Source organism: Palaemon carinicauda, chromosome 1 (assembly GCF_036898095.1).
Source record: "Palaemon carinicauda isolate YSFRI2023 chromosome 1, ASM3689809v2, whole genome shotgun sequence".
Classification (NCBI taxonomy): domain Eukaryota; kingdom Metazoa; phylum Arthropoda; class Malacostraca; order Decapoda; family Palaemonidae; genus Palaemon; species Palaemon carinicauda.
This window is the reverse complement of record NC_090725.1, coordinates 232,533,440-232,550,087: the sequence shown is the minus strand read 5'-3', so window position 1 is coordinate 232,550,087 and position 16,648 is coordinate 232,533,440. Positions and strand designations below refer to the sequence as shown.

Sequence of the window (16,648 nt, the reverse complement as noted above, 5' to 3'; positions counted from 1 at the left end):
GGAATAGATGGGCATCTGGAAGTACATGTACTTGAGGTCTGATAACTGCATCAAGTCCCCTTTCTGGATAGCTACTAAGACTTTATTCACCGTCTCCATCTTGACCAGTGTCTACTGGACGAAATCATTCAAAGGAGATAGGTCAAAGACTGCCTTCCAACCTCCTGTCATTTTCTCTAAAAGGAAGACACAGCTTTAGAAGCCTGGAGAATTTGCTGGGACTGGCTAAAGGCCTCCCTTGCACAGCATGGACCAAACCACTTGTTGGAGAGTGAGCTCCAGTTGCAACCCCTGTGGGTGTGACTGGAGCATCCTTCTCACTTAGGAGAGAGGAGGGAGAGTCTGCGAACAGTATGCGGTACCCGTCCAGAAGGACTTGTACTGACCATTCGTTGGCCCCATGCTCCTGCCATTTCCTCCAGCGGTTTGTCAGGCATCCCCTCGCCTGTGGAGTCTTGTAAGGAACTTGCCTCCCCTACTGCTTTTTGGACCCTCTCCTTCCTTTTTTCCTCCTTAAAGATCCAAAATGGGCTTGGAATGAGGGGTACTGGAGATTACCCCTTCTGGAGGATCCACCTCTGGAGGGGTGCTCACTAATGGGAAGCTCTGACGTTTCTTTGCTATGCGCAGGGTCATTAGAAGGTTTTGGTCTGGAGGAAGGGCCTGTAGTGGGTCTGCCTGTGCCTGAAGGCCAGAAAGAGACCACCGTCTGTGGGAAGAGAGAGTCTTGGCTTGTTTTCCTCCACCAGTCTACTGTCCTGCAGACTTCCTCCAGCACGGTGGGAAGAAAATGTGGGTTGAGGTAAGAAGGGCATTTCGCAAATCCAGTGCCACCTCCTTCCCCAGCCTTTAGTGGAACTTCCCTACCACAGTCTCTCATCTCTTCAAAATCCAATTTGCCCACATATTGAGGCTATGGTGGGTCAGAAAGTTGATTGCTTTACTTCCTAAGAGGATAAAGTCTTTCTTGTAAAAGGCTAGAACAGGGAATTCAATACAACGCTAATTACAAAAAATTGTCACCCTTGCTCTGAGACCATTGTTTCAAGGTGCATAGCTCAGACTCGGTGTGTACACATGAGAAGGTGCTATTGAACTCTTCACAGCACTTCCAATGCTGAAATCATCTAGCAACCGATGACACGTCTTCAAAGAGAACTTACATTTCCACTGAAGACAGTGTTACTTGTGCAAAAACTTGCACCTAGCCACCATTCCATTTCAGTCGCCATGACGTAAACACTTGTATTGTTCAGCTCCTGTTAGAGAGTAATCTTCATCAACTGTAAGGTAAGTAACGATAATAAAGTTATGATTAGTTAGTTATCCACTAGTCAGTAATGGAGTTAATATAATCTACCGTTCAAGATCACCTTCGATAGTTGGTTTAGGTTGTTTAAGCATTTGATTTACAAGGCTCAAGTCGCTTTTCATTACCCAACTTTCTTGACAGCCTGGAGATGTGTCAGTTTTGGAATCTTATCACCATTTCCAATTAATGAATTTCATACCCCTTTTCATCCATATCAATAGTTTTCTAAGAATGATCCCATACTGTAAATTTTTGACTAACAGAGCCTAGTACTTTTTCATGTGGATCTATTTATTTGATATAGGTATTGGAGGAAGGGGTGAGTTACTCGAATTGAACCTTGCATGGATTATTAAGTTTTTCCTATTCATTGACTTTTTAAGCCACAGGTTTATCTACCATATCATAAAGTTAAGGGAAAAAATAAGTCTGACCTAGTTAAGACTCCCTTTCTTTACCTTCGATTCATTGCAGGGCCGAATCTATTAGATAGTAAGGGGAAAGGGTCAGTCATCTGTCATAATGCAGTAGTACCTAGGGTTAAAAATAACGTTTAATATGAGCAACCGAGGGTATGAGCTTACAAATTTCAATTATCTTGCAAGTATTAAATCGGTTTGTGAGAAATATTTTTTGAACAAGTAATAACGACAATAGCATGCGGTGCACAGAAATCAGTTACGTGGTACCCACATGCCACACGCAATTTTCATGTCGTGTTCATGTGACTTAACTCTTTGTCTTGCATTAACTCTCATCCACCCTTGCTCAAACCCTCTAACTCTCTCACTATCCAAGCAACACTTGTAAAAGCATAATCTCGTGCAAATGGGTTTAGAACGATTTTTTGTACATTTTTGCTGCTTTGCAATGTTAATTAGTACAGTATTGTGACAATAGCCCCTAAGATGATTAAGAAAGTAGTTAAGAAGGAGATAATTGATGATGAAAAAAATAAATTGTGAAACATGAACAAGGTACGCTTATAGCCAAACTAGTAAAATTTCACAATTGTTCAACACACAATCCTGAAGAAGGAAGAAGATATCAAATCAATTTATTCTGAAAGTGGGGCTAACAGTGATGAAACAATGGCCACGTGTTCTTGATAACATCAAAAAGTTGGTGCAATCTGGATTAATGAGAAGCAGTTAAAAGGAGATACAGTATAACTACCGAAAATATTATGTGAAAAACCAAGTGTATTATATGGTGACCTTTTCAAAAAGGACCCAAGTACATCAGTGAAAAAGAAAAGAAAAAGATACATTCAAGGTGTGCCGGGGGGGGGGGGGGGGGGTTTGAGAATATCAAGAGAAGAACTGCCATGTCCTGTGACAAGGTGAGGCTTCAAGCTCCAATGTTAAGGCAGCAAAGGTATTCGTAGTGAAATCTAAAAGGCTTGGGGATTTTGAGTAATATATACCACAGCAAGTGTGACCAGATTGTGGAGTGATCTAACTAATCTGGCAGTTGAATCAGCAAAAGGTTTTATGCTGAACAGGTTAACATACATTTCTCTTCATAGTTTATATATGATATCTCATATTTTTTATTCTTTACTTATCACATAGTTTATTTACTTCCTTATTTCCTTTCCTCGCAGGGATATTCTCCTTGTGGCGTCCTGTTGAAAACGTACCTCCCTGGCGTTCTGGTGGATGGGAGATCGAGTCCCGCTCAAACTATATATTTTCTTGTAGTGTCTGCAACTTTACTATCCTTGCGAGCTAAGGATGGGTGGTTTGGGGAGTCTATAGTTCTAACTGCCGAGTCATGAGCAGCCATTGCCTGGCACTCCCTGGTCCTAGCTTGGGTGAAGAGGGAGCTTGGACACTTATCATATGGATGTATGGTCAGTCTCTGGGGCACTGTCCTGCTAACCATGGCAATGTCATAGTCCCTTGCCTCTGCCATTCATGATCAACCTTTAAACCTTGGTCTTGTATCATCTTATTTATCTAACTAGGGTTGTAGCTTAGTTAGTAATAAATCATAAAGGAGTTTTGCCAAAGGAAAAACTTATTTTTGGGGAGGTGCTGTGAGGTCTCCAAGGACTTTCCTGTAAAAGTAATCCAATATGGCATGATTACCAAAGAAATAGTGTCTTCCCTGCTATAGGTCCATTGTATCAATGTGCAAGACAGTGACTTACATGTGTATTGGAGAGACCTCATAAGTTCAGGCTCATTTGAACTTGCAAAAGCCCCTCAGTACCTGAAAAAGTCTTCTGCTATGAGTGACGTCATGCACAGCGCCCCAGAAGGGAACCATCATTCTAGTCCTCGACAGAGTACCTACATTACAACAAAATCCTCAACCACCATTCAGTCAAAGTTATATAAACAATGCTCCACTATCCTGCTCAAGGCTAGGGAGGAGGTAGTGTTTTAGAGACCACACAGCACCTCCCCAAAAATACGTTTTTCCTTCATCAAAACTCCTTTCTTGAGGTTAAAGGGCTGCATGGTCTCCAGGGACTTGATACCAAAGTATTAATAATTTGACTAGTGCCCATTACTGGATAACAGCATGCCATCAAGCCCAACCTACAACTCTTACGCGTGTTCCCAAGAGTACGAAGAAAAACTAACAAGTCTGACTCTCACATAGTTGACTAAAGAATACTGGATGCCTGAAGGGTCTGGTGATTTGGTTCATCCCTCTGGACTACCACTGCAGGGGTCCACATGTGCGAAGTATAACACATGAGTATTGTATTACTTGCATTTGTTTCAGGTAGTGTTCAACGAACATCCTACGACTAGACCAACCCATAAGACTTTGGGTGTCCTGAAATTGCCTATTAGCAAAGAACACTAGTGTAGAGACAATTTTTCTCACATTGTAGAATTTATGGATGGAGACAGGATCAATTTTCTAAATGGGGAAGCTTTCAGGATGGGGATAGCCTCTGTTGAAAGGGGCTTGTTGGTCTGGACATTTTAAACAGACTACCTTCAGAAGACATGGATCTCTGTAAATACAATTTTAAGGTGGACCACAGACAGGGGTTGTTATCTTCCAAATCAATAGACAAGGGTTGTTATCTTCCAAATCAAGAGCCGAGATATGAAGTGGATTCCTATCTGAAGAGGCTTTTCATTTTTGGCTAGAAAAAGGAAAACCAAAGTCAGGATTAAAAGACTACCTGGGATATTGTACTGAATTCCTGGTCCCTACAAAAGCCGGTAGTTCGCCAAGTTTTACTCCTGACACTAAAGCTATTAAAAATGAGCTTTTTGTAAATGTTAGGAGAATAATGGAGTTATCCAACCCAACAAAAAACTCAAGAATCCTATCCAGAGACCAAGAAACCATAGGAGTGGGGGAAGATGGTCCATGTTAAGCAAAAGACTGGGTGAACATGTGAAACATGTCTAAGTCGAGATACACGTCAAAGGCATGCTAGAAAGGTTCTGTTAAAACAGATTTACATGACAGTATATTAGATGGTTTGAAGTTCCTCTCATCAAAGAGGTGGACCACAAAGGAAGCCAAGAAGCTCGGGGTTATCCGACAGGGCGACTGACTACATAGAAACGGCATCCTCGTCTTTCATACATAATGGTATTGTCTTGGAGCTTATCAAAATTGTCAAATTGTGGAGTGAGAAAACTTTCTTGAAAATATGGGAGAAAACTCATGCGTTAAGGTTCTAGGTTAGAAAGGAGCAAGCAAAGGTAGTCGGCCTTCTTACTTTCTGATACAGCTGGGCAGATAGAAGCAGGTATATCCTTGGTCTCAAGAAGCTAAATCCAGGGATATAACAGGTTGTTGGGCCAATGCCGTGGTATTAGCAAAGCTGCCCATGAAAAATCCAAACGAATATTCAAAGCCTATAAAATCACTCGTCAGAGAAACATGTAGATTACCCTTTATATGTTCTAAGACCTGCCCAATCTATAGAACAATTAGAATGCACCCGACAACTCTTATTACCCTATTCGGGTTAGTTGAGTTATCATATCCAACACAGATGCATCTTAGTTAATGACACTTTTGTAATAGAAAAGTTTTAAATGAAAAATCCCTATCATAAACTCTTGGAAGGGGTTAGGAAGTCTCCAACCCTCCCTATAATGACCACCAAAATAAGAGATGGGCCCACAACACAAATTCCCACTTATCTAAAATATCCAGTTCATTAAGAAAGGCGATGGCCCATCCAAGACCCAATATCATATAACCCAATGGTTTACCAAGCCAAATGTTATCAAAACAACTACTTAAGTGATCCTATCTACCCTTCAGGGGCCCGACCGGTATGCCAATATATGGGGGTATAGGAAGAAAAACACAAAATCCTGAAAAAATTCACTGAGCTTCGTATAGCAATGCAGAATGTGTATACAAAATATTTTGTCATAATTCCTCTTACTTTCCTAGTTACAGGATAATTAACCAAAAGCATTGTTCTCTACAAGAAAATGCAGTAATTCTTCTGTTATCCCTTTTACCCCCAAAGGACATACTGGTACATTTCACAAAACTCAACCTTTTACCCCCATGGACGTACCGGTACGTCCTTGCAAAAAACTGCTATTTAAGTTTTTTTTGCATATTTTTGATAATTTTTTGAGAAACTTCAGGCATTTTCCGAGAGAATGAGACCAACCTGACCTCTCTATGACAAAAATTAAGGCTGTTAGAGCAATTTAAAAAAATATACCGCAAAATGTGCTTGAAAAAAAATAACCCCTGGGGGTTAAGGGTTGGAAATTTCCAAATAGCCTGGGGTTTTGTCATCATTAATTTTGATGATCATTACATTTTAATAGAACAAATTGTGAACAATGGCTTCTGTATAGATTCCATGAGTTACAAGACAATTTATTACACGGTAATTACACCCTCCTAGCACAAACCTCATAGAGAGTACAAGTTTGAGTTTGACCTCTGACCTTCACTCGTTGTTACATCTGTTTTTCTGAGTTTCAGCAAGAATTTCATCATACCAAAGAGGAAAAGAAAATTTCAACATCTCGCTAACATAAGGAAGAAGAAAATTTGCTTTATTAAGAGTACAGAAGTGGGTAATATCGTCGAAATTAGCGGAGTTAGTGAAGGAGAGAGATGATGAAGGAGCAACCGTCTCGCCTAAAGATGCAAGATATTGAGCAAAGGTATCTTCATTTATGAAAAATAACTTTGCTTTGGTTTATTAATATCCAAAAAGGAACATAAAATTCATAATAATCAAGATTTATTAATATTGTCTGTAAAAATACTAAGAAAAGCTTTGAACGCCCGTATCTCAAAACTATACTTATTGACCTTCAAATTATATCTTCTCCCTTAGTTTTAAAGATATAGCATTGAAATTAGGTATATATCTTAGAAAGAATTTATAAAAATCAAATGTTTCCCTTTTTCTAATTTTATTTTATTTTTCTCCCTGATTTTTAGGGTTTATTTTTTCAATGAAAAAATTCATATCTAGCAAAAAAAATTACTTTTAGAAAAAAACTCATTTGATTGGCAGTCTACATCAGGTCTATATAGGATAGTAATCCCAGGTCTTAATATCAATTAACAAGGGACGAGACAGAATTAATAAAAAAAACTAATTTTCAAGATAAATTGGCCTGGCGTCGCAAAACCAACGGTCAGAGGCAAATTTCCTATGCAGTTTGGAGATGTCCTAAGTCTCCTTATTAAGTGGTATGAATGTCAAAGTCCTGTCCTTAAAAAACAGCATTAGCCATTTGGACCCCTTAAAATAGAAAGATTCATATGATTATATCATACCTCTCTTCTCTCTCTCCCTCTAATACCTGTATCAGATCAATGTGGAAGGATAATTACCTGTAAGATCAGCTGACTGATCAGTCAACATTCTTATCTCATGGATATATACCCAAAAGTAAGACAGGAACAAACCCCCCCCCAAAAAAAAAATATTATATAGAAATACAGTAGTCTAAAATTTGGGTTTTAAAGTTTTGCTAGGCAGAGTAATTCCACCTCAATATTAATCTTTGGTATTCTTGGAGACCACACAGCACTTTAACGCCAAAAATGTGGTTTTGTCAAAGAGAAAACTATTTTGGGGGAGGGGCTGTGTGGTTTCCATGGCCCTCCTTTCTCCCTAGCCTCTTGAATGGAAGGGGTATATTTGATTCTGAGCTAGTGTCGAAGATGGCATCTTCAAACAAATTAGTGTGCAAGTACTGTACCATTGTCTCCAGTAATAATGTTGATTCTCAGTGATGACATGTCACTGGTTGCCAGATGTTTTCAGCATTGAAGATGCTGTGATTAGTTAAAAAGCACCTGGACTTGTAGATCTCCCTAATACACACCAAGTCTGGGCTTTGCACATTGGAAACACTGGCCCTAAAGCAGGGGAGAAAATATTTCTTTGGTAATTATGTTACTGTATGGACATGAGCTCTAGTATAACAACGAAACAATATCCAACAGATTTTGTAGATTTGAGAACAAAGCCCTCAGAAGAATATTGGGAGTTAAATGGGAGGACAGGATTAGAAATGAAACTATAAGAGATTACTCGAGTGCCCTATGTGAGCGAGATCATAGTGAGGGCAGATGGAGATGGTTTGGGCATGCTCTTTGCACTCCCCAAGAGCTCCACAAGGCACTAAAAGTGTTGGAAGACCCAGACCTACATGGCTGAGGACTATGAAGCGTGAAATAGGAGATGATGAATGGAGAAGTACCGATTTAAAAGCTCCTGATAGAAACGACAGGCAAAATCTAACCGGGGCCCTTTGCGTCAATAGGCGTAGGAGGAGATGATGATGATGATGAATTATGTCGTATTTTTTGTATTGGATTAGGCTACCTGTTCTAACCTTTTACAGGATCCTTGAAAACCACACAGCACCTCCCCAAAAATGTTATTTTTATAATAAAATAAATTTTTGAATATACTTACCCGGTGATTATATAAGCTGCAGCTCTGCTGCTCGACAGAAAAACTCTACGCTCAAAATCCGCCAGCGATCGCTATGCAGGTAGGGGGTGTACTTCAACAGCTCCATCTGTCGTGCAGGTACTCAGTACTCAATGTAAACACAGAACTCAATTTTCTCCTCGGTCCACTGGGTCTCTATTGGGGAGGAAGGGAGGGTCCTTTAATATATAATCACCGGGTAAGTATATTCAAAAATTTATTTTATTATAAAAATAACATTTTTCAATATTAAACTTGGCCGGTGATTATATAAGCTGATTCACACCCAGGGGGGTGGGTAGAGACCAGCAATAATTGTTTACATTATTATGAGCTAAGGATTTTGTATTTCATTTTAGCAGTTATTCAAAATAACAAACATAAAATAAATAAGTACCTGGTAAGGAAGTCGACTTGAACAATTACTCTGCCTTTTTTAAGTACGTCTTCCTTACTGAGCCTCGCGATCCTCTTAGGATGCTGAGCGACTCCTAGGAGCTGAAGTATCAAGGGTTGCAACCCATTCTACAGGACCTCATCAAAACCTCTAATCTAGGCGCTTCTCAAGAAAAGAATTTGACCACCCGCCAAATCAACCAGGATGCGAAAGGCTTCTTAGCCTTCCGGACAACCCAAAAACAACAATAAAAAACATTTCAAGAGAAAAATTAAAAAAAGGTTATGGAATTAGGGGAATGTAGTGGTTGAGCCCTCACCCACTACTGCACTCGCTGCTACGAATGGTCCCAGGGTGTAGCAGTTCTCGTAAAGAGACTGGACATCTTTAAGATAAAAAGACGCGAATACTGACTTGCTTCTCCAATAGGTTGCGTCCATTATACTCTGCAGAGATCTATTTTGTTTAAAGGCCACTGAAGTAGCGACAGCTCTAACTTCATGTGTCCTTACCTTCAGCAAAGCATGGTCTTCCTCATTCAGATGGGAATGAGCTTCTCGTATCAACAGTCTGATATAATAGGAAACTGCATTCTTTGACATAGGCAAAGAAGGTTTCTTAATAGAACACCATAAAGCTTCTGACTGTCCTCGTAAAGGTTTAGTTCGTCTTAAATAGAACTTAAGAGCTCTAACAGGGCATAAGACTCTTTCTAGTTCATTTCCAACCATATTTGAAAGGCTTGGAATATCGAACGATTTCGGCCAAGGGCGAGAAGGTAGCTCGTTTTTGGCTAGAAAACCAAGCTGTAAAGAACATGTAGCCGTTTCAGATGAAAATCCGATGTTCCTGCTGAAGGCGTGAATCTCACTGATTCTTTTAGCTGTGGCTAAGCAAACCAGGAAAAGTGTCTTTAAAGTGAGATCTTTAAAGGAGGCTGATTGTAGTGGCTCGAACCTTTCTGACATCAGGAATCTTAGTACCACGTCTAAATTCCATCCAGGTGTAGCCAAACGACGCTCCTTCGTGGTCTCAAAAGACTTAAGGAGGTCTTGTAGATCTTTGTTGTTGGAAAGATCTAAGCCTCTGTGACGGAAGACTGTTGCCAATATGCTTCTGTAACCTTTGATAGTGGGAGCTGAAAGAGATCTTTCTTTCCTCAGGTATAATAGGAAGTCAGCTATTTGGGTTACAGAGGTACTGGTCGAGGATACTGATACCGACTTGCACCAGTTTCGGAAGACTTCCCACTTCGACTGGTAGACTCTAAGAGTGGATGTCCTCCTTGCTCTAGCAATCGCCCTGGCTGCCTCCTTCGAAAAGCCTCTAGCTCTAGAGAGTCTTTCGATAGTCTGAATGCAGTCAGACGAAGAGCGTGGAGGCCTGGGTGTACCTTCTTTACGTGTGGCTGACGTAGAAGGTCCACTCTTAGAGGAAGAGTTCTGGGAACGTCCACCAGCCATTGAAGTACCTCGGTGAACCATTCTCTCGCGGGCCAGAGGGGAGCAACTAACGTCAACCTTGTCCCTTCGTGAGAGGCGAACTTCTGCAGTACCTTGTTGACAATCTTGAACGGGGGGAATGCATAAAGGTCTAGATGGGACCAATCCAGTAGAAAGGCATCTATATGAACTGCTGCTGGGTCCGGGATTGGTGAGCAATATATTGGGAGCCTCTTGGTCATCGAGGTTGCGAAGAGATCTATGGTAGGTTGGCCCCATGTGGCCCATAGTTTCTTGCACACATCCTTGTGTAGGGTCCATTCTGTTGGGATGATTTGACCCCTCCGACTGAGGCAATCCGCCATGACATTCATATTGCCTTGGATGAACCTCGTTACTAGAGAAAGGTTTAGATCTCTTGACCAGGTGAGGAGGTCCCTTGCGATCTCGTACAACGTCATAGAATGGGTCCCTCCTTGCTTGGAGATGTACGCCAAGGCCGTGGTGTTGTCCGAGTTCACCTCCACCACTTTGCCTTGAAGGAGGGACTTGAAGCTTTTCAAGGCCAGATGAACTGCCAGTAGCTCCTTGCAGTTAATATGTAACGTTCTTTGATTCGAGTTCCACGTTCCCGAGCATTCCCGACCGTCCAATGTCGCACCCCAGCCCGTGTCCGATGCGTCCGAGAAGAGAACGTGGTTGGGGGTCTGAACAGCCAGGGGCAGACCCTCTCTGAGGTTGATACTGTCCTTCCACCAAGTCAGTGATGACTTCATCTTCTCGGAAATGGGGATCGAGACCGCTTCTAGCGTCTTGTCCTTTTTCCAGTAAACAGCTAGGTGAAATTGAAGGGGACGGAGGTGTAGTCTCCCTAACGAAACGAACTGTTCCAGGGATGATAGCGTCCCTATCAGACTCATCCACTGTCTGACTGAACATCGTTCCTTCTTTAGCATGTTCTGGATGCATACCTGGGCTTGACTTGTTCTGGGGGCCGACGGAAAAGCCCGAAAAGCTTGACTGTGAATCTCCATCCCTAAATACACTATAGTTTGGGATGGGACCAGTTGGGACTTTTCCATATTGACCAGGAGACCCAATTCCTTGATCAGATCTAGAGTCCACTTTAGATTCTCCAGACAGCGACGACTGGAAGAAGCTCTTAGAAGCCAGTCGTCCAAATAGAGGGAGGCTCTGATATCCGCTAAATGCAGGAATTTGGCAATATTCCTCATCAGCCTCGTAAACACAAGAGGAGCCGTGCTTAGGCCAAAGCACAGGGCTTGAAATTGGTAGACAACCTTTTCGTAAACGAATCTCAGAAAAGGTTGGGATTCTGGGTGGATGGGGACGTGAAAGTATGCGTCCCTTAGGTCTAAAGAGACCATCCAGTCTTCTTTCCTGACCGCTGCTAGAACTGACTTTGTGGTCTCCATGGCGAACGTCTGCTTTGTGACAAAGACATTCAGCGCACTGACGTCTAGCACCGGCCTCCACCCTCCTGTCTTCTTTACCACTAAGAAGAGACGGTTGTAGAAGCCCGGGGATTGATGGTCCCGGACTTTGACTACCGCTCCCTTTTCTAGTAAGAGAGACACCTCCTGCTTCAAAGCTAGCCTCTTGTCTTCCTCTCTGTACCTGGGAGAGAGATCGATGGGAGACGTTGCTAGAGGGGGTTTGCGGACAAACGGGATCTTGTACCCTTCTCTGAGCAACTTCACAGATTGTGCATCTGCGCCCCTTTTCTCCCAGGTCTGCCAGAAGTTCTTGAGTCTGGCTCCCACTGCTGTCTGAAGAAGGTGGCAGTCAGACTCTGCCTTTAAAGGACTTGGTACCTTTCTTCTTCCCACGTCTCCCTTCGGCACGAGCACCTCCTCTGCTGGAGGCTCTGCCACGAAAGAGCGGAATGAATCTGGACGCTGGAGTGTCCATCCTGGGTCTAGACACGGTAGGCAAAGGGGTGGCTTTGCGGGCAGAGGACGCAACCAGGTCATGGGTGTCTTTCTGAATCAAGGAGGCAGCAATCTCCTTTATCAAGCCCTCTGGGAAGAGACACTTTGAGAGAGGAGCAAAAAGAAGTTCCGATCTCTGACACGGTGTTACTCCAGCTGACAGGAAAGAGCAAAGGTTTTCCCGTTTCTTGAGGACCCCGGATACGAACGAAGACGCAAGCTCACTGGATCCGTCACGTATGGCCTTGTCCATGCAGGACATAATGAGCAAGGAAGCTTCCTTGTCAGAAGGGGAGATCTTCCTGCTCAAAGCTCCCAGATACCAGTCCAAAAAGTTAAAGACCTCGAAGGCTCTAAACACTCCTTTCAACAGATGGTCTAAGTCTGAAGGAGACCAACATATCTTAGAGCGTCTCATGGCTAGCCTGCGGGGAGAGTCTACTAGACTTGAGAAGTCGCCCTGGGCAGAGGCAGGAACTCCCAAGCCGAGAACTTCTCCCGTGGCATACCAGACGCTCGATCTGGAAGAGAGTCTCGCAGGGGGAAACGTAAATGCTGTCTTCCCAAGGTTCTTTTTGGACTGCATCCAATCTCCTAACACTCATAAAGCTCTCTTGGACGAGCGGGCGAGGACGAGTTTCGTAAAGGCAGGCGCGGATGACTGCGTGCCTAAAGCAAACTCTGACGGAGGAGAGCGTGGAGCCGCAGATACAAACTGATCAGGATACATCTCCTTGAACAGCGCAAGAACTTTTCTAAAGTCCAAGGAGGGTTGCGTGGTCTTGGGTTCGTCGATGTCCGTATGTGGGTCGTCAATGTGTGCAGCGTCGTCATCATCAGAGAGTCCATCATCTGAAAACTGAGGAGGAAGCGGCAAAGGAGTAGGAATCGGCTGGTCAGCTGAGTCCGGCAGCACGGGTGCACGCGTGACTGAACCGGACGCAACGTCATGGAACTGTTGCCCAGTCTGTGAACTGGCAACAACCATAGCAGCGCGGGGACGCAAAGCGTCTACTCCAGACTGTCTAGTCTGCTGTGGGCGAGTAGAGGTAACCACACTGGGTTGCGGAGGTTGACGCACCGCGTCAAAACAAAACAACTTAGGCTGTTGTTGTAACTCGCGAACGTCAACGGAAGGTTCCGTGCGTCGCTGAACGTCAACATGCGGCTGGCAGGGTACACTGGAACGCATGGGTGGCGGGACTCTCACAGCTGGAGTGCGGGAGAAGGTAGCCTCAGCGTCCACTGGACGCACAACCGTGGGTGGTTGTAGGCTAGAGGTTGGTGCAGCGTCAACCTTCTCCGCACGAAAGTCCTGCATCAATGACGTTAACTGTGACTGCATGGTCTGCAGCAAAGACCACTTAGGGTCTACAGGAGCAGGTGCGGCAACAGACGGTGTTACTGCCTGATGCGGTACCGCTTTGCCTCTCTTAGGAGGTGAGCAGTCGTCGGAAGACTGCAGCGAGTCCGAACTGACCCAGTGGCTACAACTGGGCCGTTGGACTTGCGCGGAAGGGACCGACTTGCGCTTAAGAGGCCGCGAGACCTGGGTCCATGGTTTCTTACGAGAAACCTCTTCCGCAGACGAGGAATAAATGGGCTCTCTCGTCTTCGTGTGGGTGGGGCGATCTTGGTTAGATACGCCCGAAACCACGGAGGGAACGTCTGTTCGCTGATTAAAGCCTCTCGAACCCTTTGGTCGTACGACATTGCTTCTCCCCTGGGCTTGGGAGCTTGCAAGAGGTCCCGGACTGGGAGGACGACAGGCACGAACAGACGAACCCTCAAGCGCAACACTATCCACAACACTACCACTCACTTTATCACTACCCACTGCACTCTTGCACTTCAACTCCTTGACGTCTGCCATGAGTTGGTTACGGTCACTAGCCAAGGACTCGACTCTCTCACCCAGAGCCTGGATGGCACGCATCATATCTGCCATCGAAGGTTGTTGAGTGCTAGAAGGGGGGATCAGGAGCAACCACTACAGGGGAAGGAATACGTTGTGGGGCATGAGGAGAGGAAAATTCAACGGAGCGAGATGAACTTCTCCTGACTCTATCTCTCTCTAGCCTACGTGTATATTTCTGGAATTCGATAAAATCGAATTCCGAAAGCCCAACGCATTCCTCACATCGATCTTCCAATTGACAGGTTTTATCCCGACAATTGGAACAAACAGTGTGAGGATCGATAGAGGCCTTCGGAAGACGCCTTGAACAGTCCCTAGCATTACACTTCCTGAACTTAGGGACTTGAGAAGGGTCAGCCATTTTGAATTAGTCAAAGGGGAATTCAAAATCTATCCAAAGTCGTCAACAAATAATCCGATATCAACAAAAGAATGCAAGGATGTATTGAAGATAACGTCTGCAAAGCGAAAGCTCAAAACTAGAAATGTGTACTTCACCAAAATATGTGAAAACCAATCCAGTAAGCAACAGCGAATTTAGTAGGTCTTGCCGGTGGCACGACAGAGAGAAAATTGAGTTCTGTGTTTACATTGAGTACTGAGTACCTGCACGACAGATGGCGCTGTTGAAGTACACCCCCTACCTGCATAGCGATCGCTGGCGGATTTTGAGCGTAGAGTTTTTCTGTCGGGCAGCAGAGCTGCAGCTTATATAATCACCGGCTAAGTTTAATATTGAAAAATAGGTTGTTACTTTATCACAACCATTTTACATTCAGATCTTTGAACACATAATCCACTATGAAATACAAGATATACGGTTAATTCTAACAGACTTGCCTTGTATTGTATAAGGTTTAATATTACGCAGTCTTCTAGAAGTTTCATTTCAGTTGTGGACAAATGATCTTCCCTATCATAGTTGAATTGGTGGAACTTCAGAAGTTCAAACTTTGTTCAAATGCTTTTCTGTTGACTAGGTTAACATGAGTTTCATTTTATATTTTAGATGTTTTTTATTCTTTTAACATTCAATTGTTTTTTCATAAATTCTTTACTTCTCTTTTCTTTTTACCCAAAGGCTGCTTACCCTGTTGGAACCCTGGTATGTTAGCATTTTACTTTTCCAAATAGGGTTGCATCTTGTGAGGTAATAATACAGTAATTAGTATGGCAGACCAACTTCACATACCTGGTAAGCAACAGACTGTGGTGTATTGTGCAGTAAAAATTTGACAACAATTGGCAACTGTTCAGCTCTCACAGCATGGAGAGTCTTAAGCACAGAATGATGAACATCCTCAAAACTTTCTGCCTCAAGAGTCAAGTCACCAAGGGTGTCCAATATGGCTGGGGTTAACTCACGCTTTTCGTCATACAACTGGCTGCAAAAGAATGAAAAAAAACAATTAAGAAATAAAGTCAGTAAATGGTTATGGCTATTTTAAATTTTAAATTAATGGGAAACTTTACGTTTAAATGTCTTGTGTACAGTCAGTGGAAATCTCATATCCTGTACATGTATCAAATAAAATGTAAAATGGTTTCACTATACTGATGTAAATATGTGTAGCCACGAAAAAGAAATTTAAAAATTTATATAGGTTTAATTGCTTGGTACCATCAATAGATTTTAACATGAGATTGTATGATAATTGTAGCTTTCCCTTTTTGGCTTGCCATATAAACAGGTGTAATTACAGATTTATGTTCAGTGTATACAGAAAACCAGCCAATATATCTAATTGGGGATCTCTATTCAAATTAGAATAATAAAATTGAGAAATCAATATTCACTTCAATGTTTGTAGCACTGAATATATTGATAATGAAGTACAGTAAACAAAATTACGAATATAAGCAAAAAAATCAAAGTAACCTGAAAAATGTATCCAACGATGCATTAAGAATTTCAAAAAAATCTTTTTGGCAATAAACTATTAATATATTAATATATATTATGAAAACCTAACTCAATTGCATAACAGAATACATTTTAAAAATACCCCAATTCACTAAAAACCTTTATATCAATGTAAATTTTAAGAGCAATAAGACAATGAAAACAGCACTCGTAAAAATTTCTCCTAACAATAAAAAAGGGTGAGTACACTCTCCAGTAACACATGTTTACAAATTTATACCAGTCATATCAGCTAATCCCCTGAGAAAAAAATTGAACAGCAAATGGTAAATGTAAGATACTGTATGAACAAGACACCCATATAATGTTTGTTTATGGTAGAGATCAAAATCATACTATCAATTAATAATATGCAAAGAATTTGGTTCATTCCAATAACTTACTATATAAAATGAGTCCAGATATCTGCAACCTTCCAATTAAGCAGGCCATACCTCAGGTGTATGGCCTTAAGAGCTACGTAATCTACAACAATAACCTACAGCAAGTCATACCTATTTCCCCTATTGGCAATTTGGTCTCCCTATACAGTACAATACCGTATATATATATATATATATATACATTTGTTTAATATTCTTTTTAATCTGGACTATCATTTTATATACACATGCACGTTTGTTTATAAAGGTATGTTAGGTTCCAACGATGTACTGTACCAGTTTATTTCTATTTGAGATATTGTGGTGATTTTCATCCACATATGCAAATATACGAGTAATATATATATATATATATATATATATATATATATATATATATATATATATATATATATATATAT

At 42.1% G+C, this 16,648-nt stretch overlaps 1 protein-coding gene across 3 annotated transcripts in view; it reads right to left on the bottom strand.

The window, feature by feature from the left end:
• Nucleotides 1–16,648, bottom strand: part of Fancd2 — a 728,399-nt gene that overhangs the window by 230,343 nt on the left and 481,408 nt on the right. For all 3 annotated transcript variants that reach the window (XM_068387949.1, XM_068387938.1, XM_068387943.1), the window contains one exon: nucleotides 15,133–15,325. In XM_068387949.1, coding sequence (XP_068244050.1) covers nucleotides 15,133–15,325 — 193 coding nt within the window. The remainder of the gene's footprint in view (nucleotides 1–15,132; nucleotides 15,326–16,648) is intronic.